This window comes from Coturnix japonica, chromosome 38, assembly GCF_054131305.1.
Source record: "Coturnix japonica strain WE chromosome 38, WE-NBRP24, whole genome shotgun sequence".
Taxonomy (NCBI): domain Eukaryota; kingdom Metazoa; phylum Chordata; class Aves; order Galliformes; family Phasianidae; genus Coturnix; species Coturnix japonica.
Window position 1 is genome coordinate 711592 of NC_140700.1, and position 24045 is coordinate 735636.

The window sequence follows — 24045 nt, forward strand, 5'->3', positions numbered from 1 at the left end:
TTCTTGGATTTATTACATCTGGAGGAAGTCTTCCCTAGAACCAGAGAATACTGAGTGGCAGGGAGTGTGGGAGACTTTGGAGAGACTTTTAAAAGACAGACATCTTCAGTGTCATGGAGTTTTACTCCTGAACACTTGAAGAATCCTGAAAGTTTGATTGCATATTTGAAGCAGGAATGCTGTGGCTCAGGCAGATCTCAGGAGGCACAAATGATTTTGGGCCTAGCTAATGCTTATCGGGCCTTATTAAATACCATTCTGGAGAGAGAAAATGTTTTTGAAGCTGGGAAAGAGTCTCAGGGCCGAGAAGGAGATTCTCCTAGGTGAGAGAAATAACATCCTACAACAACAAGACACATTATGGTATGAGAAAGAGAGTTTCAGAGCTGAGAGAGAAGACCTTCTATATCAACGAGACACATTCTGGTATGAGAAAGAATCCCTGCAATTCAAACTCGACACTCTCCAGTCAGAGCACAACGCTCTCCAGTCCGAGTGTGACACTCTCCAGTCTGAGCGCGACACCCTCCAATCCCAGCGCAACACTCTCCAGTCCGAGTGCGACACCCTCTGGATTGTGCACTACGCCCTCCAGTCTGAGCATAACATCCTCCAGTCCAAGCGTAACACCCTCCGATCCGAGCAAGACACCCTCTGGCCCATGTACGATGGCCTCAAGGCTGAGTTCAGCGCCTTCAAGTTCGATCGTAACACACTCTGGTCCATGTACGACACCCTCCAATCGGAGCGCGACACTCTCCAGTCCAAGCACGTAGCCCTCCAGTCTGAGTTCGACACTCTCCAGACCAAGTACAACGTCCTCAGGGCTGAGTTCGACACCCTCGAGTTCAAGTGCAGCATCCTCCGATCCAAGCTATGCACCCTCCAGCCCAAGAGGGACATCCTCAAGTCTGAACAGGATGTATTCCAACTTGATCAACCACCGAGGGCACCAGATAAAATGTTGGTTGCCCCTGTAAGAGGGCGAAAAACAAAACGAGTTTCAACTCAGAGAAAATGCAGGGGGAGTTAGAAGAGTGGAGGGAATTGGAAGAGCAGAAGGAGTTAAAAGAGCAGAGGGAGTTAGAAGAGAGGAAAAAAAGAGAGAATGAACAGGAGGAAATAGAGGAAATAGGAGAAGTGGAGCCAGAAGCTAGTATTTCTTTGCGAGATCTTTTTGGCCCCAGAACTCCAATTGGCGGTCCTCATAAACACAGTTGCCACCATCAACATCCGGGACTCTTGATAGAGCAAGAGGCGAGCGAAGTATCACAACCATTATTGATCGATCTTTAAAACTAGGTGAAATTTGGGATTTAAGAAAGGATTTCACACAACAAGCTGCAGAGGTCAGTGAAAGTAAAGGAGGATCAAGCCAGTTTGCAAAGGTAAAGGCTGTTCAGCTAGCTTTAGATGTGGCTGAACGGGAGAGGTGGCCATTGCTTCATCTTTATACTGATTCATGGATGATGGCAAATGCCTTATGGGAGTGCTTGCAACAGTGGGAAGATGATAACTGGCAACGAAGGGGTAAACCTATTTGGGCTGCTGAACTGTGGAAAGACATTGCTGCCCGAATAAGGAACATTGTAGTGAAGATGCGCCATGTACTTTTAGGCTCATGTGCCTAAAAGTAAGGCTACTGAAGAACATAAAAATAACCATCAGGTTGATAGAGCTGCCAAAATTGAGGTGGCTCAAATAGACTTGCACTTGCAGAACAAAGGTGAATTATTCCTAGCTCGGTGGGCCCATGAGATTTTGGGTCATCAAGGAAGGGATGCAACATATAAGTGGGCCAGAGACCGAGGGGTGGACTTAACTATGGTTGCTACTGCTCAGGTTATTCATGACTGTGAAACATGCGCCATAATTAAACAAGTCAAGAGGATGAAACCTGTTTTAGGGGAAGGGCAATAGCAGAAGTATAAATATGGAGAGGCATGGCAGGTTGATTATATCACCTTGCCACGATCTCGCAATGGTAAGCGTTATGTACTCACCATGGTGGAGGCAATCACTGGGTGGCTCAAAACATATGCAGTACCCCATGCTACCGCCCGAAACACCATATTAAGGCTGGAGAAGCAAGTCCTGTGGCGGCATGGCACTCCGAAAAGAATTGAATCAGAAAATGGAACTAATTTCAAGAATTCCCTTGTAACCACTTGGGCCAAAAATCATGGCATTGAGTGGATTTACCATATTCCCTATCATGCACCAGCTTCTGGTAAGATTGAACGATTCAACGGGTTGTTGAAAATTATGTTGAAAGCAATGGGTGGCGGAACATATAAAAATTGGGAGAACCATTTAGCAGAAGCCACCTGGTTGGTCAACACTCAAGGATCTAGTGATCGTAAATGGACCTAACCAATCTAGTTCCCTACGTACTGTAGAGGGAGATAAGGTTCCTGTAGTACACATAAAGAGCGTGTTGGGAAAAGTTGTTTGGGTCCTTCCAGCATCTGGAAAGGGCAAACCTCTCCGGGGTACTGTTTTTGCCCAGGGACCTGGGTGCACTTGGTGGGTGTTGCACAAAAATGGGAATGTCCAATGTGTACCACAAAGAAATTTGATGCTGGGGGAGTGCAGCCAGTAATTTCTTGTATATGTAAGTAGAGCCTCAGAGATATATGACAAATGTCCAATTAGGTACAGAACTTAAGATAGGTGGATTAATGTTAAGGAAACACTTTCTGTATACCTAAAATAGGCATTCTGTAAGCAAGTTTTTTCCATCTGGGCTCTATATCGTGCACTGGCAATACATGTGTGGAGCACACATGGAAAGAAAGTATAATTCAAAGGGAATCTGCTGTGGTGGCTGGGAAAGGATGAGTGCACCTTGATGTGGGGGACGCCCCACTTGCGCTGCTTTCCCCTCCACCGCTGTCATGTTCCTTTTTCCGGCAGCTTTGCCATTTTTCTCAAATTAATAAATAATAGCGCATTAGGTTATGGAGTTTTCTTCTCAGCTTAAGGATTTTCATGAAATAGATATAAATTGTAAAGAAAATAGGGTCGCTGATTGCTCATAACTATATGTGTGTGTTTATGAAGCATAATCTAATGATGTGGAATAAGGGGTGGAATGTCATGGTTTTGTAATTTTGTAATTTTGCTATCAGTATTCCACATCATAACATCATGTAAATCATGGATAATTTACCGAATGTGCAGCTCACAGAAGAAGGCTACATATCCCAGAGAGCATCATGGTCACGGATAAGTCACGGGACCAGGACACTATATAATCTCACTCCCAGGCTGGACTCGCTCTCTTGAATCCTCGGGGCAGGGGGGAGCATGTGGGAGCATTCCAGCTGTTTCGCCTGGAGTTATAGTAGGCCTCTCGGTTTTGGGACTCACTCTCTTTCCTATTTTGCTTAATTCATTAGCCTTAATTTCTATTATATTGTATTATATTGTGATATTCTGTATTTTGATATAGTCTTTAGTAAATAAGTGTGCCTCATTAGATTGTTGCCGCTGTTTTCTTTTCTAACTTCCCTTTTTCCCTTTATTCTTTCAGCCAGTGGCCCTGCGGGCCAGCTGCCCCTCTGTCACAGGCACAGGTAGATTTTCGGTTAAACCTGTGACACCCCTCCCCCATCGTAGCTAGTTTAAAGCTCTTTCAATAAGCCCTTCTTATCTTCTGCACTAGGATTAGTTTCCCCCTTTGAGACAGTTGGGTTCCATTCATGGATAACAGGCCACAGGCCAAGTAAAGTGCCCTGTGATCAAAGAACCCAAAGTTTCTGGCTCAGCACAAGCTTCCGAAACAATTGTTCATTGCTTATGCTTTAAAAGCCTGCTCCGTGTCCCTCACTGCCCCTGAAGGTATAGAACAAAAAATCACTTGAGCTCCCACTCTGTGAACTAAATGGCCTAAACTCATGAAATCTCTTTTCATAGTTTGCAGGCTTCTCTAAGAAATTTCATCACTGCCCACCTAAACTATGAGTAGTAGAAAATAATCAGTGGACATAACCAGCATTGGGAGTTTCCTTGTTATGCCCCTGACCAGAAGCCAGGAAGGCAGAAAACTTCCTGATGGCTCGGGTCCAGTCTGCATATGGGGCCCTCTATTCCTCTGAGAAGGGAGTCACCCACCACGACCACCCATCTTTCTTTCATGGCAGAGGAAGTCACAAGGTTTGGTAGTGACTGCCTTGCATTAGGCTCTCTCCTAGACAGAACCTCCATTGCCTCCCCGTTCTTATCTCCTTCAGTTTTCAAGGTCTCAGACCTGTTGCTTAGATGGAGAAGGGGTAGAAGGCTAGGCAGGCAGTCTGACTGAAAAGGATTGGGGGTCCTGCTCAACATCAAATTGAATGTGAGTCAGCAGTGTCCCCAGGCAGCCAGAAGGACAGCAGTCCTCTGGAGCACATCAAGGAAGTTATTGCCAGCTGGGTGAGGGAAAGGATTGTCCCTGTCTGCTCTGCATTGCTACAGCCTCACCTGGAGCACTGGGTGCTCTTCTGGGTACTGCAGAACATAAAGGACATCAAACTATGGGAGAGTGTGCACAGGAGGGCACTGGAACTGAGAGATCTGAAGTTCAGAGTTTCATTGGGATTGACTGCTTGCTCAGACTGGGCCCTTCTCAAACCCCACATCCTGTGATGACACACAGGGCACACATGGGACATGAACTTCACAGCATCCTTGCACACCATACAGAGCCTGGAATCTTCTGTCCCCTTGTCTCTTATTTAACATCATGCAGACCTCCATCCCACTGCATCAGGAAGGGTCCTGAGCCAACATGAGAGACCAGATCTCCATGCCAAGGGTCTGAGTATCAGGGCTTGGCATGTCTATTTTGTAAGGCAAAGGAGGGGTTGCTTAGCATCAGAACCACCATGCCTGTGCCATTTCCTGACTGTAGTCCGGGCTTCCAATTATCTTCTCTAACAAGTCCCTTGGGAATCTTGCTTGCTAATGTCCCTCAGTGGGCCCCCATTAATACTCCAAGAAACTTCACTGTTACTTCTGACTTTGTCTTGCCAGGCACTTTGTGCAAACTTCCCTCTGCACTGGAGATTGATGGACTCAGCATCAAATGCGCCCTGGGGCCCATTATAATCTTAAAATCCTCTTGTGCCTTATGCCTTCCTGTGATATTCTTCACGTTTTCAGAACTTGTTCACCAAAATGGAGAGGTATCTGGAGAGAGCTTAAAGACGAAGAATCCAAAATACATTTATTGTCTGTGTATTTATATTTGGGTTTAAAGAAGATATTAAAGCAACACTGTACAACTCCTTGTGCACATCTGAGCTGAACCACAGGAATCCCAGCTCCTGCGGGTCTGTGGGGAGCTGAATCCCATTTCAGCCCCAGAATTTCTATCTGAGTAAGAGGCACCTGCACTGCCTCCTCTGGATCACTGCCCTGCACAGCAGAAGTCCAACCCTCCTTGTCCTTCTCTGGGTGCCCTTATTGTTTCATCAAACATTTTCTGGTAGGACTCACTTCATGTCAGGAATTGACTGCTGGATAATTGAGCAGATTTCAAAGAGCAGTTATGACACTGTTGTCTCTCAGGAGCTGTGGGCCATGAGCACCCAGGAAAATCTCCATGGAGATGAGTGGGAAACATAAAAACTGACATCCTCTGTTGCTGAGCTGGGCCAGACTCCTGGGACACAGTGAGCTCATAAAAGTGGACAGTGCTGTAGAGAGACAGCTGTGTCCAGGAGCAGCTCTTGTGCACAGCACAGCCTGCAGCTGACAGAAGGAGAGGAGAGAAAGGGGAGAGAGCTTACAGGATGTGTATGGTGTGAGCTGGCTGTGAGCTCACTTCAGGAGCACTGCTCACAGACCATGACACGGTAAGTCTAAATGCTGAGCATGAGCTGCTTTTCATAGAGGGTTAACTTAATCTGGGACATCTTGTAGCAGCTCTGTCTGCAGGCACTGCATGTTTCTTTACTGTGGATAAGAACTTCTGCTTTAACTGAGGGCTTCCGTGATGCTGCGCCAGAGCGCAGCCCTGAAGGCTGTGTGTTCCAGCACAGATGCAGGCTGTGCAGCCGGGGCTGCAGGTGGGTGCCCAGGGCTGTCCTGCAGAGCAGGGTCCCTGCTGTGCCCCAGGGGCTGTGTGCCGGGTATGGGACTCTGCCGCCTGCCAGGCTCAGTACTCAGCCTGCCCGGGGAGCTGCCCAGGGCGCTGCGGGGAGATGTGTGGGGGGAAGGAGGCCCCCGGCAGGGCTTGTGCTGCCACAGCTGCTGCCTGGGGCAGGGGATCACAGCTCCACTGCACAACAGTATGTTTGTATAGGTGCTTTGCAAGAGGAGAGCCAAGGCAGGGATTTTCCATTTCCTGTTCTTAAGGAAGACAGAAATGATTGGAGGTAGAAATTTAAAAGGGGCTGTCACAGCTCTGAGAATTTTTCTTCAGTCAATTGCTTGTTTTGTGAACAGTCACACATGATGTGCTTTCAGTCTCCTCTTTCTCAAAGGATAGAACCAATTGAAATTATCATCATTTTCAGTAGACAAAAAATAATTCACTTAACGTGAAACCTGTGTGAACAGGTTGCTTTTTAAAACTGAAATTGAATGGCACAGAGTCTGGGATAAGATATTAAAGTAAGAGCTCCAAATGCTGCTCCTGCTTAAGGAATGCTGAACAACATGAAATTAAATGCAAGTAATAGTAATAGTAATAGTACACTGTTGTAGGAGAATGAAAACATTTCATATTATAGCAGGAGGAGTGTCTCTGAGAATCGTCTGGACTTGTCATTATCTTCTGCATTTTGAGCAGGACTCAAAGCACAACAACAGCAGATGCCCAACAGCAGCTCCATCAGCGAGTTCCTCCTGCTGCCATTGGCAGACACGCGGCAGCTGCAGCTCCTGCACTTCTGGCTCTTCCTGGGCATCTACCTGGCTGCCCTCCTGGGCAACGGCCTCATCAGCACAGCCGTAGCCAGCGACCGCCGCCTGCACACCCCCATGTACTTCTTCCTCCTCAACCTGGCCCTCCTTGACCTGGGCTGTATCTCCACCACTCTCCCCAAAGCCATGGCCAACGCCCTCTGGGACACCAGGGCCATCTCCTACACAGGATGTGCTGCACAGGTCTTTTTCATTTTCTTCTTCCTCTCAGCAGAGTATTCCTTTCTCACCATCATGTCCTATGACCGCTATGTTGCCATCTGCAAGCCCCTGCACTACAGGACCTTGATGGACAGCAGAGCTTGTGCCACCATGGCAGCAGCTGCCTGGGGCACTGTGCTTCTCTATTCCCTGCTGCACACTGCCAGTACGTTTTCACTGCCTCTCTGCCATGGCAATGTTGTGAACCAGTTTTTCTGTGAAATCCCCCAGATCCTCAAGCTCTCCTGCTCAGACTCAAATCTCAGGGAAGTTGTGTTTCTCATTTTTAGTGTCAGTTTAGCCTTTGGGTGCTTTGTTTTCATAGTTGTGTCCTATGTACAGATCTTCCTTGCTGTGCTGAGGATGCCCTCTGAGCAGGGACGGCACAAAGCCTTCTCCACATGCCTCCCTCACCTGGCCGTGGTCTCCCTGTTTCTCAGCACTGGGTTTTTTGCCTACCTGAAGCCCCCGTCCATTTCCTCCCCATCCGTGGACCTGATGGTGGCACTTCTGTACTCAGTGGTGACTCCAGCAGTAAACCCCCTCATCTACAGCATGAGGAACCACAAAGTCAAGAATGCTGTGAGGGAAGTGATGACGAGATGTGTTTTAAATGCAGTGAATTGCCTGTCTATTGGAATTCATGACATGTAATGCAGCTTTTTACTGTTGCAAACTCTTTGTTTTGTTTTGTTTCAATCGATTTTTTTTAGAGTAATGTATTAAATCTTATTCTTTTTTTTTTTTTTAAATACTGTAATGCTTTTTACTAAAATGTCATTATTCAAATCAATTCCTCTTCAGCTTGTAACTTCTTAGTGTAGCCCAGATGCACTGTACATAATGAATCAGGCTCTCCGTGAACCTTAAAAGAACTGAGGATGTGCAGTCACCCTGTCTGTCCTCCTTCTTGTGAGACATTTCTGGAGCTGTCGGGGTCGGATGTTCTCAGAAGCCCACAATCCAGCAGGAAGCACAAGGCTGTTCATCAAACTGTGTGTTGACTTCAGCCTGCAACCGTTTCCAGCTGGTCCCTTGCCCAGTGTTCCCCACAGCGCTGACAATGGAGTTTCAAAATATTCTTTTCTCATCTGACCTGACATCCTGCTTACTCAAGCCCCTCTGCAATATTTAAGCCTTAGATTGTCCCCTCGTTCGAACTCAATCCCCCTTTTCTTGGACTTTCTAAATACTTTTGCTTGATTACTACATTCTGGGAAAGGGAAGTTTTCAAATAACTTCCGCTCTCCACTTTATGTCTTAGCTTGTTCATTTTGTATTCTTCATAGCCATTCCCACTGGTTTTACACTGCCGTAATACATGCCTCATTTCAACGTGTATACAAAGCAATAAAGAGTTGCTTCAGCCATGCAAAATCACCCAAATGTCTCCACAGAGCATTTAAAGGCAGTGGAGCTCAGGTAGGCTCTCTTGGTTTCCCTTCTGAATTCTGCTAGGTTGCATTGCTTGGTAGCTCTCAGAAGCTGTCAGTGGCCACAGACTGGAAAAGTGCAATTGGTCTCAGTTCACACAGCTTGCTGTTTTGTCTCTTGCTAATCCTTAACTGTCTCAAGCGACTGCTTTGGGGCTCTACAAAACAGCAACTTCAGAGATCTCTTTCTACTACTCTGTTAATTATCCATCATTTGTCAAATTTTTGTGTAGTCTGTTTCGTCAGACTTGTCTTTAGCTTCCAAGTTGTATGTGAAGACTTATTTGCACTGTAATGCACAATGAGAAGAGTTTTTCCAGCTTTGATTTCATGTCTGGAATTTTGGAACCCACTACTTGCAGTTGTTAATCTGTCCAAACTGGTCTGGTTTGGAATGCCCTCGTACTTCTTGAATCGTTCTGCTATTAAAGGTGGAGCAATTCCTACAAGTGCCACGGCCCCACTGTTGTTCTAATTCTTGTTTCTTTGTTTTCCACACACTGCTTTTCAAGCCTCCTTTTTCTTTACAGTCAAAGTGAGAATTGCACCGTGAGGTCTGAACCTTGTTGTACCTATACATAAATAGAACAGCAGCAAAGCCTGACAGGTGACTGTGCTGACAGCTCTCGTAGCCAGTAACACGTAACTGTGCTAAATCCCTTGTGACGGCTTTGATTTCATTTTTGCCAGTAAAATCCTTGTAAAAGGAACTGCAGCAGTGTGATGAGCTAAGGTGAAGATGTTGGTTTTAGCAGTGCTCTAAGCTGAGTGGAAGAACAATTGAATTAGGGTTATATGCTTTCTCTGGGATGATAAGGTGTTTTTCTCCTGAGGGAAAGAGCCAGCTTTTCATGGGCTATATGTGGGTTTTGGCAAGGGCAGACAATACAGTCTGTCAGGAAGCCATTTGAGGTGCTTCAGGTTTGTAAGCTTGTCTTTTTGTTTTTCAGGCAGATATTTGGAGCATGGGTGTACTGCTGTATGCTCTGCTGTGTGGGTTTTTCCTTTGGATGATGACAATATGATGGCACTCTACAGGAGGATACCAGTGGGTATCAGTGGTGCTAGAATACACTGAGAAGGGAAATAGCTGAGCTTGACAAGAGGCCTTGCTTTTCAGATGGCAGAACATGCTGAGCTGTGGGTAGAAAGGCCTGTCTGCTGAATATTGTCCCTTTTTTTGCCGCTTTGTCTACCAGTATTTTGTGGATTTGGTTCTACGCTTGGTTGGCCTATGTGGCACTGTAGACTGATTCTATACCATGATACCATACAGAATTTAAGGAGAAGTATTTTCTTGCCAATGGGCTGCAGTTTTTGTATCTGGTTCTTCAACTGACTGCTCCCTATACTATCTGTAGTAAAAATATAGACATCTCATTTGATTTACCAGAAATGAATTTTCCTAAATGTCAGCTCTTCTCATGTCTACGAAGAGCAAAGTTCTGCATTTGCTATTAGAATTTCCTCTTCCAGAATCAGGAGGTAATGTAGGACCCCACAGATTGCCTTCAGAATTCAACAGTTAGTTCTGTTTCCTTTCGGAGTGCATAACAACCTGAGCACATGAATTGAATGACGTGGCTTTTTAATCTGGTACAAACTATGCTGTACACTGAAACTTGGTCCATTTGTAAGCAGGACTTTGTCCATTTCTGCAGGACAGCAGAAAACCCTTTGTGCTAATCATAATGCCAAGAAGCAGAATGCGGCAAATGGCAGATGATCCAACTGCTTCAGGTGTTCATTTCCTTAAAACTGTGAATAATTTTGGACTGAGGGTTTGTAAGCAGAACGGAGCTCTTAAAGCTGTCAGAAATTATTTCTGCACTGTTCAATTCTATCTGCACAACATACACAGAATCTCAGAACTGCATTGCTTGAAGTGGGGGAACTTGTTGAAGTGAACTGGGATGAACAAGTTTTAGAACTTAGTCAGAATGCAGTAGAAAATGGATAATCTCATGGGTATTAAGATACAGGCTTGCTATTTCTGCACTGAATTTGTTTTTATTTTACATGGCCATGATCTGAAAGTTGCTTGAAACGCAGGCACCTAGGCACTATCCTGTAACTGAATTTCACACATTGTAGATCCTGAAATATCCTGGAATCTAAAACTCTGACTTGTTTTAAGTCTGCTGCTTGAGTCTAATCAGGGTCATAGTGTCTGTGTGAAGTGGAGTGTGTGGGGAGATTGTTGCTGCAGATCCTGGGAAGTTGCTGTGTATTTGCAGACAATGGCTGCTGTTGGTCACTGGGTACCACTGTTTCTCTGAAGAACAGCTGTGATGTGCATGCAGCACAGCATGTTGTGCACGCCATGGAACTAGGAATCAAGAAGAGATAGAAGTGTAACTTCTGCTCTAGTAAAAGGTCTCATCTGCTGACAGGCTTTTGTACTTGAATTCAGAACTCAGGACCTGTTGCCACAGAGGGACTAGTTGCTGATGTTGGATGACTCTTTCTGTTTACTCCTTGTAATATGTAGCCATAACACTAACTATTTAAAAAGAATCTGAAATCATGGCTAATTACTGACTGCTGCACAGCAGAACACTACCACGGTGAGATTGGGCTGAGATGACTTGAAAGCTGTTTCCTCAGTATAGGTCGTATTCTTGCAGCTGGGACACCTTGATGAAGACTGTGTAACAGAGCTTTCTGTGTTTCACAACAAGAGAAAAGAGAGTAGATCAGCATTAACGTCAGAGGTAATAAGCTTATGTCAGTAATTCTCTGTATTTAAGCCCACTCCTACAGTAAATAACCTTACTGTATTAACAGACTCTAACACTCACTTATTCTCAAACATTAAATATTTCACACCTTTCAGAGGTAAGGTACCACTGCAGAACTTCATAGTCTACCTAATAACTATATTTCTGAAGTTCACATTTATTCCTTTTTTTCTCCTTTAATTGTGTTTTCTCAGCCTTTCTGATTTATTTTACCATGTTGAAATCCTTATGAATCTCTGGAAGTCCAATCAGACTCAAAACAGAAACTGATGGATGAACAGCAGATGTCACATGCTGGCTTAGCTCACTACTTTGAAATGTTTCACTAATAGGTGGAAAATATCAACACATCAGGTAAGACAACCAAGCAAATTTGGGGAATTACAGTTCACAAATACTTCAGGAAATAAATTAATTCCAGTAACTTTTGAAAATAAATGAGAAAACCTGAACTGAGTGCTGCTAGAGATGCTGTATAAATGTCAATAATGACATTCCAAGCTGTAGAAGAGATTTAAAACATGATGGGTACTCAGTCTTTAACCTGAATCTGAAAATTGTCTCTTGAAATTGGGTCGTCTTTCTGTTAAATAGAAAGTGGTAGAATTTGAAGGATTGTTATGATTTCCATATAACTTTAGTAAGACTAGATGTAAAATGTAAGTTTTATCTAGGAGAGATCATTTGTGGACTCACTGTTACTTTTCTTTAGGTACAGGGAATAATGAGAACAATCCCATGCCTGACACCTTCAGTTGACCCCTGTTTTTCCAGATGATTCTCTTGTCAACACACGAGCTGGACCTGCACGAGGATCACTTTCAAGACAGTGGCTCTGTTGCTTGAAGCCTATTTGCTTCTTCCTGCCTCCACTCTATAACCAAATATCAACAACCTTTTTCATGATTCAACTTGCAAACGTTTGACACTAACCCTTGTGTTTCTGTGCCTTCCTAGGTGATTCGAGCCCTTGTCAACCCCAAAGATCCAAACCAAGTAGTGATGTGCAGTGTGTTTCCATCAATGGAGAGTTCTTATTAAGTATGAATCGCTGCAATTCGGATGACAGCTTTCCATATGGTAACAGTGATGGACACAAGGGGCTCATCCGCATTCATGCTCTCATATCTCCTGGCTCTGCTGAAGATGCTGACCTGAGCCTGCCAGACACAGCAGTCACCTGCCTGGATTGTGACCCAGCGCCTTTGCAGTGCTGCCCATCCCAAGCACAGCCTGAGTGCCCCAGCAGCAGCACCACCATGCAGGAGCAGGGCAGCATCAGTGAGGTGAAGATGAGCATCTTAGACGGGGACTTAGAGTCAGGCTGCCAGTCCCAGGCACCAGGCAGCAGCACAAGCTCTGAGCCACTCTCATCTTGACAAGAGAAGTCCCATCTTCACCCTTGACCTCTCAAGCCCTCCTGTCTTTTATTGAATAAAGTCACCCTCATGCTCAATCACTGCCTTGACTGCATTCCGAGTCTTCATTCACAGGGACTGGGATGAATGCAACAAACAGCAAGGCAGCTCAGCTTGCAATGCTATGGCTGTGGGGTTCGTGCAGGCAAAGCTCTGGATTCCCATTTTGCCTGGCTTTGGGATGTCTGCAGCAAGATCTCTACCATTTTGTATGGGAGCAAATAATCTCTAGCATCCAGGTTGCTGCTCATGATAATCCCAGTCTTCCTGGTTGTCACTTTGTGATACTTTTCAAAGCCTTTTGATACTCTTTGATGCCTTGGCTGCTCCCTAACACCTCTGTCCTCCTGCCACGTTGACTCATGTCTCCCACTTTTAAGCTGGCTTTGCAGAACATCTGCAGCCCTGTCGTCATCATGCTGCAGCAGGAGGTGCTCACCTGGCCCAATGTCTGGCAGTACTGCTTGTTCTGCAGATGAGCAGCTGCCTCCTCATCTCTTCAGCTACAGTAGTTTTTCTCAGGGAAGTTAGATGCAGTCATGCTCCTCTGGATTTGGTGTGTTAAATCCATGCTGCATGGCAGCAGTCAGTGCAATACAAAGGTGTTCTGTGTGCCACAGCATTTCTCCAGGGGCTGCCAAAGGTAGAAGCTCAACACAGCACCATCCTTCTGACAGTAATGTCTGTGAGTTTTAGACATGTGAGCACTGCATCATCCCCAGCGTGTCAGTGCTTTTCCACACCAACCTGACTCTCACACTCTGCACTGAATGTAACTATGCTCTTGTGGAGACAAATGCTTTCTGTCACATCCTCCATCCCTGCAACCATTTGCCGGTAGGCAGATCTTGCAGAAGAATCAAGCAGCAGAACCTTTTGCTCACCCTACAGCATGCAAATGCTATGAAAGCAGAAATAGCCTGGCATGCTCTGGGTCTGCAAGGCTGCACAGATAGGAGAGGTAGATTGTGTTTTTGCAGTGGAAGTTTCCAGTATTTTCAGTTCATAGTGTAGGCCCTAACTGAATGTATAACCCTCTTGTAAAACAGCTGTATATGTAGTTTTTCCACCAAGAAAGTTACTGAACAGAGTTAAGTTCAGACTGGGGGGATTCTAACATGGGTAGAATTGAGACAAGCACAAGATAAATACAGGGTGGGTAGAGCCCAGCACAGGACAGAATGAATGTACTGACTTTTGGAAACATTGCCCTTCTCTCTCGACAGAAAAGTAAAAGGCATACCTAAAAACAAGAGGTTGGTAATTGACCTTATATGGAAATGAATCCTAGTAACAGTCTCGAGGAGTCTGTGAGCCTGAGATACTCAACCAATGAGAGCCATGAGAGCATTACCTGCATTGGGTTTAGGGCATAGAACAGAATTAATTTCACTGACTGGTGTGCAATTTCTCCCTTGCCAATAGGGGATGTGCGCGCAGTATTGCAATAATGAATAAGCACTGCTGCTATTGCTGCCATCTTTGCCTAACTAGAAATCTTTGAGAGTTTCTCACACAGGGGGAGAGGGTAAGAAAGTAAAGAGGCACAGAAAACGAAAGAAAACTGCTCTTCTTATCTATAAAAATTGATACAATTGATGCTGTCGTGCATTTTTTTTTTAATTTTTTGCCAATGTCAGTTAGATTGTTTTAAAATATCCACACACCAAAATCTGACTACCAAGCAATTTTAATGAAAATGAAATGAAGGTGAGTTAGCAGAAAGCACAAGGCCATATTATATTAGGCTCTAGCAAATTTACAGGCAGTCACTGCATGAAGAAGTAGATTTGAGTTGCACATTATATGATTCCCACAAAGATTAAGGAAATCTGAAGCTTTCAATATATTATTCTTTTTTCATTTCATTTTTTAAACACCTTACCCAGACCTCAACCCTCACAGGAACTGTAAAGATAACAGCATTAACCCGCAATGTAACTCTAATCCTAACCCTTACCCTGATTCTAAAATCGTCTCTAACTCCAAATGTAACAACAAAAATGATGCTAAAATTTTGTAGCAAAAAAAAAAAAAAACCTTAACCCTGATCATAATCCAAAAAACAATCATTAAGGTAACAACAATCTTTACCTTAAAAGTAATATTAATCAGAGCCCAGATGATGCCTGCATCCAATCAGAAGCATACTTTTCATTATTTAAGAGTTGTATTTTTTCCAATGAACTCCCTCTATTATCACGTTTATAAAGTAACAGAGTTTATTCTTTTTCTCCTGACACTGTGCCTTACTCCAGACATCCCCTGAAAATGACCCAGGCAGGGCACCATCAAAGTAATGCTAATAGTAATGTCAACCCTAAGGGTATCTCTAGCCTCAGTGTTAATGGGACGCTAACAAGAATCCCAACAGCCTTAAAAATTCTGGTGGTGTGAAAGAGGTGCTGCCTTGCACATGCTGGGCAGTCCCATTGCCTGTTAAATGCAGGCACTGATCAAATGGCTATCCTCATTATGTTGGACAGAGCATACAGTCTTTGCCTGAGGCCAGGGTGAGTAGTAATGGATGTCATTTTTGAAATTTCCAGTCCATTCACCACAGCGCTTTCTGCCTCCATGTCCCATAACCAGAGCAGCTATGCTGGCATGTTCTCTTGGTTTCTGTCTAAACCACTGTACTATATCCATCAGTTCAGCTGCTGTATTATGGGCAGCAGGGTTTGGGGGGTTGGACACTGGTCAGGGCACTCCCACCAGCCTATCCTGCTTTTTTTTTTTTTTTTTTTTTTTCATTTTTGGGTTACAATCAGTCAGATCTCAAATAGATCTAGTCCAAATGGAACCTCAAAATCTGACCTTTTAGTGCCTTCATTTACAGAGTCCATTTTATACAGATTCCCTTGTACAGGGTCCCCATGGTCTTCCAGAGAGATGTTCCTGATCTTCCATAGGAGAATGATTGAATAATCAAAACTGCAACCTGTCTTTCCAGTTTTTCATCACTGTCATTCAATAGCTGATTTGCATCAGCCAGAGCCTCTTCAGTTATGTTCAGACAGTTCAAGGCCATCAGCAGTGTCCATGCCACCATGAACACAGATAACTGTCATTCTCAAGTTGTAAGTATGTCTTTGCTAAGACCATGGAAATAATCAGTCAGGTGGGCCAGGGACTCATGGACCCTCCCTCCGTCCCACACAGGGCCCCATTTTTCAGTGACAGAAGCAATGCTGCATTTTGAGGATCCTAGGAATCCCAGGACATGCCCTGACAAAAGGTCATTCAAAGGGGTAGTCTTTCCCCATCCAAACCACCCCATGATATTCACAGAATCACAAAATTGTAGGGGTTGGAAGGGACCTCCAGAGACCGTTGAGTCCAACCCCCCAGCCAAAGCAGGTTCCCTACACCACATCGCACAGCTCGGCATCCAGGCAGGTCTTGAATATCTCCAGAGAAGGAGATTCCACAACCACCCTGGGCAGCCTGTTCCAGTGCTCCGTCACTCTCACCATAAAGAAGTTATTGCACACATTAGTGCAGAACTTCCTATGGTCCAGTTTCTGTCTGTTTCCCCTTGTCCCGTCTCCACACACTGCTGAAAAGAGTCTGGCCTCACCACTTTACCCCCCTCACTTCAAATATTTATAGACCTGGATCAGGTCCCCTCTCAGCCTTCTTTTCTCAAGGTTAAACAGACCCAGTTCCCTAAGTCTCTCCTCATAGGGGAGATGATCCAGGCCCTTCACCATCTTAGTGGCCCTCTGCTGGACTCTTTCTAAGAGATCCCTGTCTTTTTTGTACTGGGGAGCCCAGAACTGGACACAGTATTCCCGATGAGGCCTCACCAGGGCAGAGTAGAGAGGGGGGGATCACCTCCTTCGACCTGCTGGACACGCTCTTTTTAATGCACCCTGTAATGCCATTGGCTTTTTTGGCTACAAGGGCACACTGCTGGCTCATGGCCAATGTGTCGTCCACCAGGACGCCCAGGTCCCTCTCAGCAGAGCTCCTCTCCAGCAGCTCTTCCCCCAGCCTGTACTGGTGTATGCAATTATTTCTACCCAGGTGCAAGACTCTACACTTGCTTTTGTTGAACCTCATCTGGTGTCTTACCACCCAGCTCTCCAGCCTGTCCAGGTCTCGCTGAATGGCAGCACAGCCTTCAGGTGTGTCAGCCAATCCTCCCAACTTCGTGTCATCAGCAAACTTGCTGAGGGTGGTCGTTGATGAAGATGTTGAACAAGACCGGACCCAGCACAGACCCCTGGGGGACGCCGCTAGTTACAGCCCTCCAGCCAGACACTGCACCGCCAACGGCAACCCTCTGCACTCTGCCAGTCAGCCAATTCTCGACCCACTTCACTGTCCACTCATCTATCCCATACTTCCTCAACTTGGGTATAAGTATGTCATGGGAGACTATCAGTTATAGAGGTTATAGAGTTCAATTCCTGTAGTCAATTTGGCGGCCCAGGTGGGACCAGTTCTGTTTGCTGCAGGACCAGCTGAGAGGGAGGCACTTTTGGCGCACCCTGAGATTTCTCTGAAGGACTCCCTTCCTCACCTGATCACTGCAGGGACAGACAAGGACCACCCATAGGTGGACCAGGTATGTGTATGGTAAGTGGAGCCCATATGTCTTGAGGAGACATCCAACAGTAGCCGGCAATATGAACAGCTGTGTCAGAGCTGCTCTCCTTGCTGGCACTGCCATAACAAGAGGGCCCCTTCAGAGCAGGACCAGAGAACTGGAGGCCTCTTCCAATGCTGATGTAAGGAATCTATCTCAGGAGCTGCTCCCTGAGAAGACTTTGAGATCTTTTGTTGCTCTTCACTGCACGACTGGGAGAGATTGACTAGTCACAAGGAGATCTGTAAGGGACTCAGGGCAGTGCTGTGGTTTAAATTTTATGGGTTGAGATCAAGAGAAAAAGAAAAGGAATATATTTATGACGAATTTATTTATACATATATAATATCTTTAGTATATTTTCACACATATAAAACATGCAGTTGCAAACATATATGAACTATGCTTACCTGTTTGCAAGTCCAGGACTAGTTGCAGGGGTTTTAACAGCCATAGGGTTCACTGCAGGAGCTGTACTGACTTTCTGGCTGTTGCAGGAGTTGAAGCGACCTCAGAGTTCATTGCCAGAGCTGCAACCACCACAGGACATGTGACGAAGTTGGAGCAGCCACTGTGCTCATTGGAGGGAGTGGAGCCACCGCAGGGCTGTACCTCCTGGCACAGTGCACCTCCCCTGGGAGGCATTTGTTTCATTTTCTTATAGCAATAATTGGAACAGCTACAGGACCTGTAGCAGGAGTGACCGCAGAGCTCCTTATGAGGAGTGGAGTTACAGCAGGATCTGTCCAGAGCTTGGAGCAACTACAGGATGTCTAGCAAAAACTTGGAGGTATTGCAGGGACTGTGCCAGGAGTTGCAGAGGCTGCAGCACTGTTGGCAGATCCAGCTCTCTTCCACTTGATGATGTTGAAGAGTGTTGAACACAGCTCAGTAGGTGTGGGCCAGGCCCTGGCACACTGCAGTCATTTGTGCCTGTTTAGGATTACCAGTGCCACAGCAGACCTGTCTCCAATATTCTACCAGTTTCTCAGGATCCTGCAGTTGCTCAGAGATGAAGTTCCAAAGCCCTGGGGGTGCCCACCGCTCCAGGCAGCTGCCCAGACCATCCCACACCCCCTGCCATGCAGAACCTTCTCACCTTGGGGCAGATCTCTCACTGATATTCCTGAATAATTGTTTAACCTCAATCCTAGAATTCTAGGATCACCAATGTTGGAAAAGGCCTAAAAGATCGTCCAGTCCAACCATTCACCTATTACCAATAGCTCCCACTAAACGATGTCCCTCAACACAACATCCAGTCACTCCTTGAACACCCCCGGGCTCACAGAGGCAACACTGTAAATTGTGTAATTCCTAATCATACCGACAATATTACTTCTAAAACCCAAATATAGCCACAGAGCTGAAAGTGCACAAAACTTCACTTTGTCAACTGTCAATTTTATCGTGGTACAAACTGAGGTCAAACAGCATAGCAAAATAAATACCCTAATCCAGCATCCAAGCACCAAGTAAGGAGCTGTGCAGTGAAGCTTCCTGAGAAGACTCAACAAGCTCCACACATAGGGAAACAATCAGCATCATGGCCTGCACTTTTCCAACTCCCACAAAGCCCTGAGTTATCTCACTCTGGACAGTTGTGCTGTTATCTCAACACTTGGAGCCTCACATCTGGCACCGAAATGACAGTGGTTGTTGAACCCAACATGTGGCTCAGCACCACACAGTGCTTTGTGCACTGCCCCATTCCTAATGGGATGGGGAAAAGAACTGGAAAAAAAAAAGTACAACTTGTGAGTATAACAAAGCAATTTACTAAGAGAGATAAAAGGAGAGGAGTTATAGTTATCACTATATATCTGTTGATATGGAATTGTATGTAACAACTGATGCACAAGCACTTGCTCAGCACCACCAGACTGATGCTCAGCTGGGCCCTGGGCAGTGAAGAGACTGAGATGAACTCCCACCCCTTTCAATACAATTTGTGCTTGCTGTCAGGTGATAGAGAACGTCCCTTTGGCCACTTTCAGTCAGCTGTCCTCACTCTGTTCCCTCCCAGCTCCATGTGCCCTTCACTGACCATGGCCTTGGCTCCGTACAACACTGCTTAGCAGCAACTGAAAACATCAGGGTGCTATCAGTGGTATATAGGGGCCAATGGGGACTGCAAGCCCCATAAGTGTGAACACAGCCCCATAAGTGGGACCCATAAGTCCCACTTATAAGCCACTTATGGCTCCAGCCCCATAGCTGTGACCACAAACACTAATGACATCCCCATAAACCCTAATGGGGTGCCCATAAACCCTAATGGGGTCCCAATAAGTGTGACCCCAGCCCCATAATTGGGTCCTTAGACCCATAAGTGGGTCACCGGACCCATAAGTGGGACCCATAACTGCATCCCCAGCTTCATAAGTGTGACCCAAAACCCCATAAGTGTGACCCCTGCCCCATAAGTGGGTCCCCAGCCCAATAAGTGTGACCCATAAGTGGGAACACAGACCCATAAGTGGGTCCCCAAACCCAATAACTGTAGATTTGGACATGTCCCCAGCCCCATAAGTGGGTCTCCAGACCCATAAGTGAGGCTCCAGACCCATAAGTGTTACCCCCATAGGGGCCAATGGGGACCCTAGCCCCATAAGTGTGACTCATAAGTGAGGCTCCAGCCCCATAACTGCATCCCCAGCCCCATAAGTGTGACCACATAGGGGTCAATGGGGACCCCAGCCCTATAAGTGGGAACACAGATCCATAAGTGGGTCCCCAAATCCCATAACTATAGACTTGGAGATGTCCCCAGCCCCATAAGTGAGGCTCCAGACCCATAAGTGAGGCTCCAGACCCATAAGTGGGAATACAGACCCATAAGTGTGACCCATAACTGCATTCCTAGCCCCATAATTGGGTCTCCAGCCCCATAAGTGTGACCCCAAACCCCATTTATATGGGACCTCATTCATCCCAATGACAATGGGAAGGCCAGCAAGCAACAAGGTAAGGACCCGAACCCATAAGTGGGACCCCATAGAGGTCAATGGGGACCCCAGCCCCATAAGTGGGTCCCCAGACCCATAAGTGTGACCCAAAACCCCATAATTATGATTCTAGCCCCATAAGTGAGACCCCATAGGGGCCAATGTAGACCCCAGACCCATAAGTGTGACCCATAAGTGAAGCTCCAGCCCCATAAGTGGGTCCTCAGACCCATAAGTGTGGCCCCAGCCCCATAACTATAGACTTGGAGAGGTCTCCAGAGCTATAAGTGAGGCTCCAGACCATAAGTGGTTCCCTAGACCCATAAGTGTGAACACAGACCAATAAGTGTGACCCCAAACCCCATTTATATGGGACCTCATTCACCCCAATGACAACAGGAAGGCCGGCAAGCAACAAGGTGAGTGCTACCCATAAGTGGGAACCCATAGGGGTCAATGGGGACCCCAGCGCCATAAGTGGGAACACAGCCCCATAAGTGTGACCCAAAACCCCATAACTATAGACTTGGAGATGTCCCCAGCCCCATAAGTGGGTCTCCAGACCCATAAGTGTGATCCAAAACCCCATAACTGAGTTCCTATGTGTGACTCCAGACCCATAAGTGAGGCTCCATACCCATAAGTATGACCCCATAGGGGCCAATGGGGACCCCAGCCCCATAAGTGGTAATACAGATCTATAAGTGGGTCCACAGCCCCAGAAGTGTGACCCAAAACCCACAACTATAGACTTTGAGAGGTCCCGAGCCCCATAAGTGTATCCCCAGCCCCATAAGTGTGACCCCATAGGGGACAATGGAGACCCCAGCCCCATAAGTGTGACCCATAACTGCATCCCCATAAGTGTGACCCATAAATGTGACCCCATAGGGGCCAATGAAGACCCCAGCTCCATAAATGCCTCCCCAGCCCCATAAGTGCCTCCCCAGCCCAATAAGTGTGACCCTAAAGAATTCGAGATGTCCCCAGCTCCATAAGTGGTTCCCCAGCTCCATAAATGTGTCCTCAGCCCCATAACTACATCCCCAGCCCCATAAGTGTGACCCCAGCCCCATAACTGTAACCCCAGCCCCATAAGTGTGACCCATAACTACATCCCCAGTCCCATAAGTGGGAAGACAGCCCGATAAGTGTGACCCCAGCCCCTTAAGTGTGACCCATATCTACATTCGAAGCCCCATAAGTGTGACTCATAACTGCATCTCCAGACCCATAACTGAGTCCCCAGCCCCATAAGTGCGTCCTCAGCCCCATAAGTGTGACCCATAAGTGTGACTCCATAGGGGCCAATGGGGACCCCAGCCCCATAAGTGTGACCCCAGCCCCATAAGTGTGACCCCAACCCCATAAGTGGGCCCCAGCCCCATAAGTGTGACCCCATAGGGGCCAATGGGGACCCCAGCCCCATAAGTGGGAACACAGATCCATAAGTGGGTCCCCAGCCCAATAAGTTTGACCCCAAACCCACAACTATAGTCTTTGAGAGGTCCCCAGCCCCATAAGTATGTCCCCAGCCCCATAAGTGTGTCCCCATAGGGGCCAATGGGGACCCCATCCCCATAAGTGTGACCCATAAATGCCTCCCCAGCCCCATAGGTTCATCTCCAGCCCCATAACTGCATCCCCAGCCCCATAACTGTATCCCCAGTCCCATAACTGCCTCTCCAGCCCCATAAGTGGGAACACAGACCCAAAACTGAGTCCCCAGCCCCACAAATGCATCCCCAGTCCCATAAGTGGGTCTTCAGCATCCTCAAGGGGAAGAGAGCTGGATCTGCTGACAGTGCTCCAGCCTCTGCAACTCCTGGCACAGAACCAGCAGCAGCTCCAAGGTTTTGCTACACGTTCTGCAGTTACTCCATGCTCTGGACAGATCCTGCTGTCATTCCACCTTCATAATGAGCTCTGCAGTCACTCCTGCTACAGGTCCTGTAGCTGTTCCAAGTACTGGGATAAGAAAATGAAACAAATTCCTCCTAGGTGAGGTGCACTGTTGTCACGGGTTACTTAGATTTACCTATGCCCGTGACAGGGGAAGCCACCCCGTGCCTCCCCCCCCCCCCTCCCCCCCCCCCCCCCGTGGCCCGGAAATTGAGGGGAGAAGGGGAATGGGATAAAAACAGTGGCAATCTAAGGAGGAAAAACTTATTTTACTAAATATGATATCGAAATACAAGATAACACAATATAATATAATTGAGGCTAACAAATCGAACGAAACAGAGGGAGAGGTTGACCAAGGTTAGATAGTTGAAGTTATCAGTCGAGCCTTTGAGACTATTTCTCACAGTACCCTTCTGTACAGAATGTACTGCATACGGCTAGACACAAACAAAATGTGATAGGTGAACAGTTGGTCAATAGGTCAGGCTCAAAGGACTGTAGTCAATGAGTTCCATCAGGCTGGTTGATGGTCACTGCCAGGGTTCCCTAGGGCTCCATTTTAGAGCCACTTCTCTTTCATGTTTTTGTGGATGACTTGCATGCAGGACTAGAAGATGTTCTGAGCAAGTTTGCTGATGAGACCAGATGAGAAGGTGCTATTGCCTCCACTGAGGGTGGAGAAGACTTGCAGAGAGATGTGGACAAGTCAGAGAAGTGGGTACCAATTAGCACTAAGCACCAAGTGCATAAAACATAACAAGAAAAAGTGCCTGATTGTGCACCTGGGTAGGCGCAACACTGGACATACACACTGACTAGATATGGGACACTGGAGAGCGGTAGGTCTGAAAAGGATTGGGGGTCCTGCACAACATCAAATTGAACGTGAGTCAGCAGTATGCCCAGGCAGCCAGGAAGGCCAATGGTCATGGCTTCCAATTATCTGCTCTAACTAGTGCCTCGGGAAACTTACTTGGTAATGGCCCTCAGTGGGCTCATTAGTACTCCAAGAAACTTCACTGTTACTTCTGACTTTGTCTTGTTAAGCACTTTGTGCAAACTTCTCTCTGCACTGGAGATTGATGGATTCAGAAGCAAATGCACCCTGGGACCCATTCTAACCTAAAGAGCATCTTGTGCCTTGTGCCTTCTTGTTATCTATTTGAGGTTATCAGAACTTGTTCAGCAAAATGTAGAGAAATCTGGAGAGAACTTAAAGAGAAAGAATTCAGCAAACATTTACTGTTTATTTGTTTATAGTTCTGCTTAAAGAAGGTATTAAAGCAGCACTGTAAAACTACCTGTGAACATCTAAGCTGAACCAGAGGAATCCCAGCTCCTTTGGGTCTGTGGGGAGCTGCATCCCATTTCAGCCCCAGGATTTCTAACTGGGGATGAGTTACCTGCACTGTCTCCTCTGGATCACTGCCCTGCACAGGGGAAGTCCAACCCTCCTTATCTTTGCCTCGGTACCCTTTTTGTTTCATCAAAAACTCTCTGGTAGGACTCATGTTAAAAATTGATTGGTGGATAATTTTAAAGATTTTAAAGAACAGTTATGATATTGTTGCCTCTCAGGAGCTGATGGCCATGACGACACAGGGACATGTCTAAGCAGATGAGTGGGAAGGATAAAACTGACATTCTCTGCTGCTGCTCAGCTGGGCCACTCTCCTGGGACACAGGGAGCTCATAAAAGTAGATGGTGCTGTAGAGAGACAGCTGTGCCCAGGAGCAGCTCTTGTGCACAGCACAGCCTGCAGGTGACAGAAGGAGAGGAGAGAAACTGGAGAGAGCTTACAGGATGTGTGAGGTGTGAGCGGGCTGCGTGCTCTCTGCAGGAGCATTGCTCACAGACCATGACACAGTAAGTCCCTTGCCGTAGGTAATGCA

At 46.5% G+C, this 24045-nt stretch overlaps 2 protein-coding genes across 10 annotated transcripts in view; both read left to right on the forward strand.

The window, feature by feature from the left end:
* Positions 1-24045, forward strand: part of LOC116652619 (E3 ubiquitin-protein ligase Itchy-like) — a 260369-nt gene that overhangs the window by 129134 nt on the left and 107190 nt on the right. The window lies entirely within an intron of this gene.
* Positions 5531-12743, forward strand: LOC107307043 (olfactory receptor 14C36-like). 8 transcript variants are annotated; one of them, XR_014938691.1, is made up of 4 exons: positions 5531-5840; positions 11174-11260; positions 11482-11641; positions 12245-12743. XR_014938691.1 is itself a non-coding variant. In XM_085526982.1 (2 exons), exon 1 carries the CDS (start codon positions 6802-6804, stop codon positions 7765-7767), a length of 966 nt encoding a protein of 321 aa, XP_085383108.1. In that variant the 3' UTR covers positions 7768-11641; positions 12000-12743. The 8 variants fall into 8 exon arrangements, 3 of the variants coding, with proteins under 3 accessions (XP_085383108.1, XP_085383107.1, XP_085383106.1); XR_014938689.1 differs by having other exon boundaries at positions 11482-12743; XR_014938690.1 differs by lacking the exon at positions 11174-11260 and having other exon boundaries at positions 5533-5840.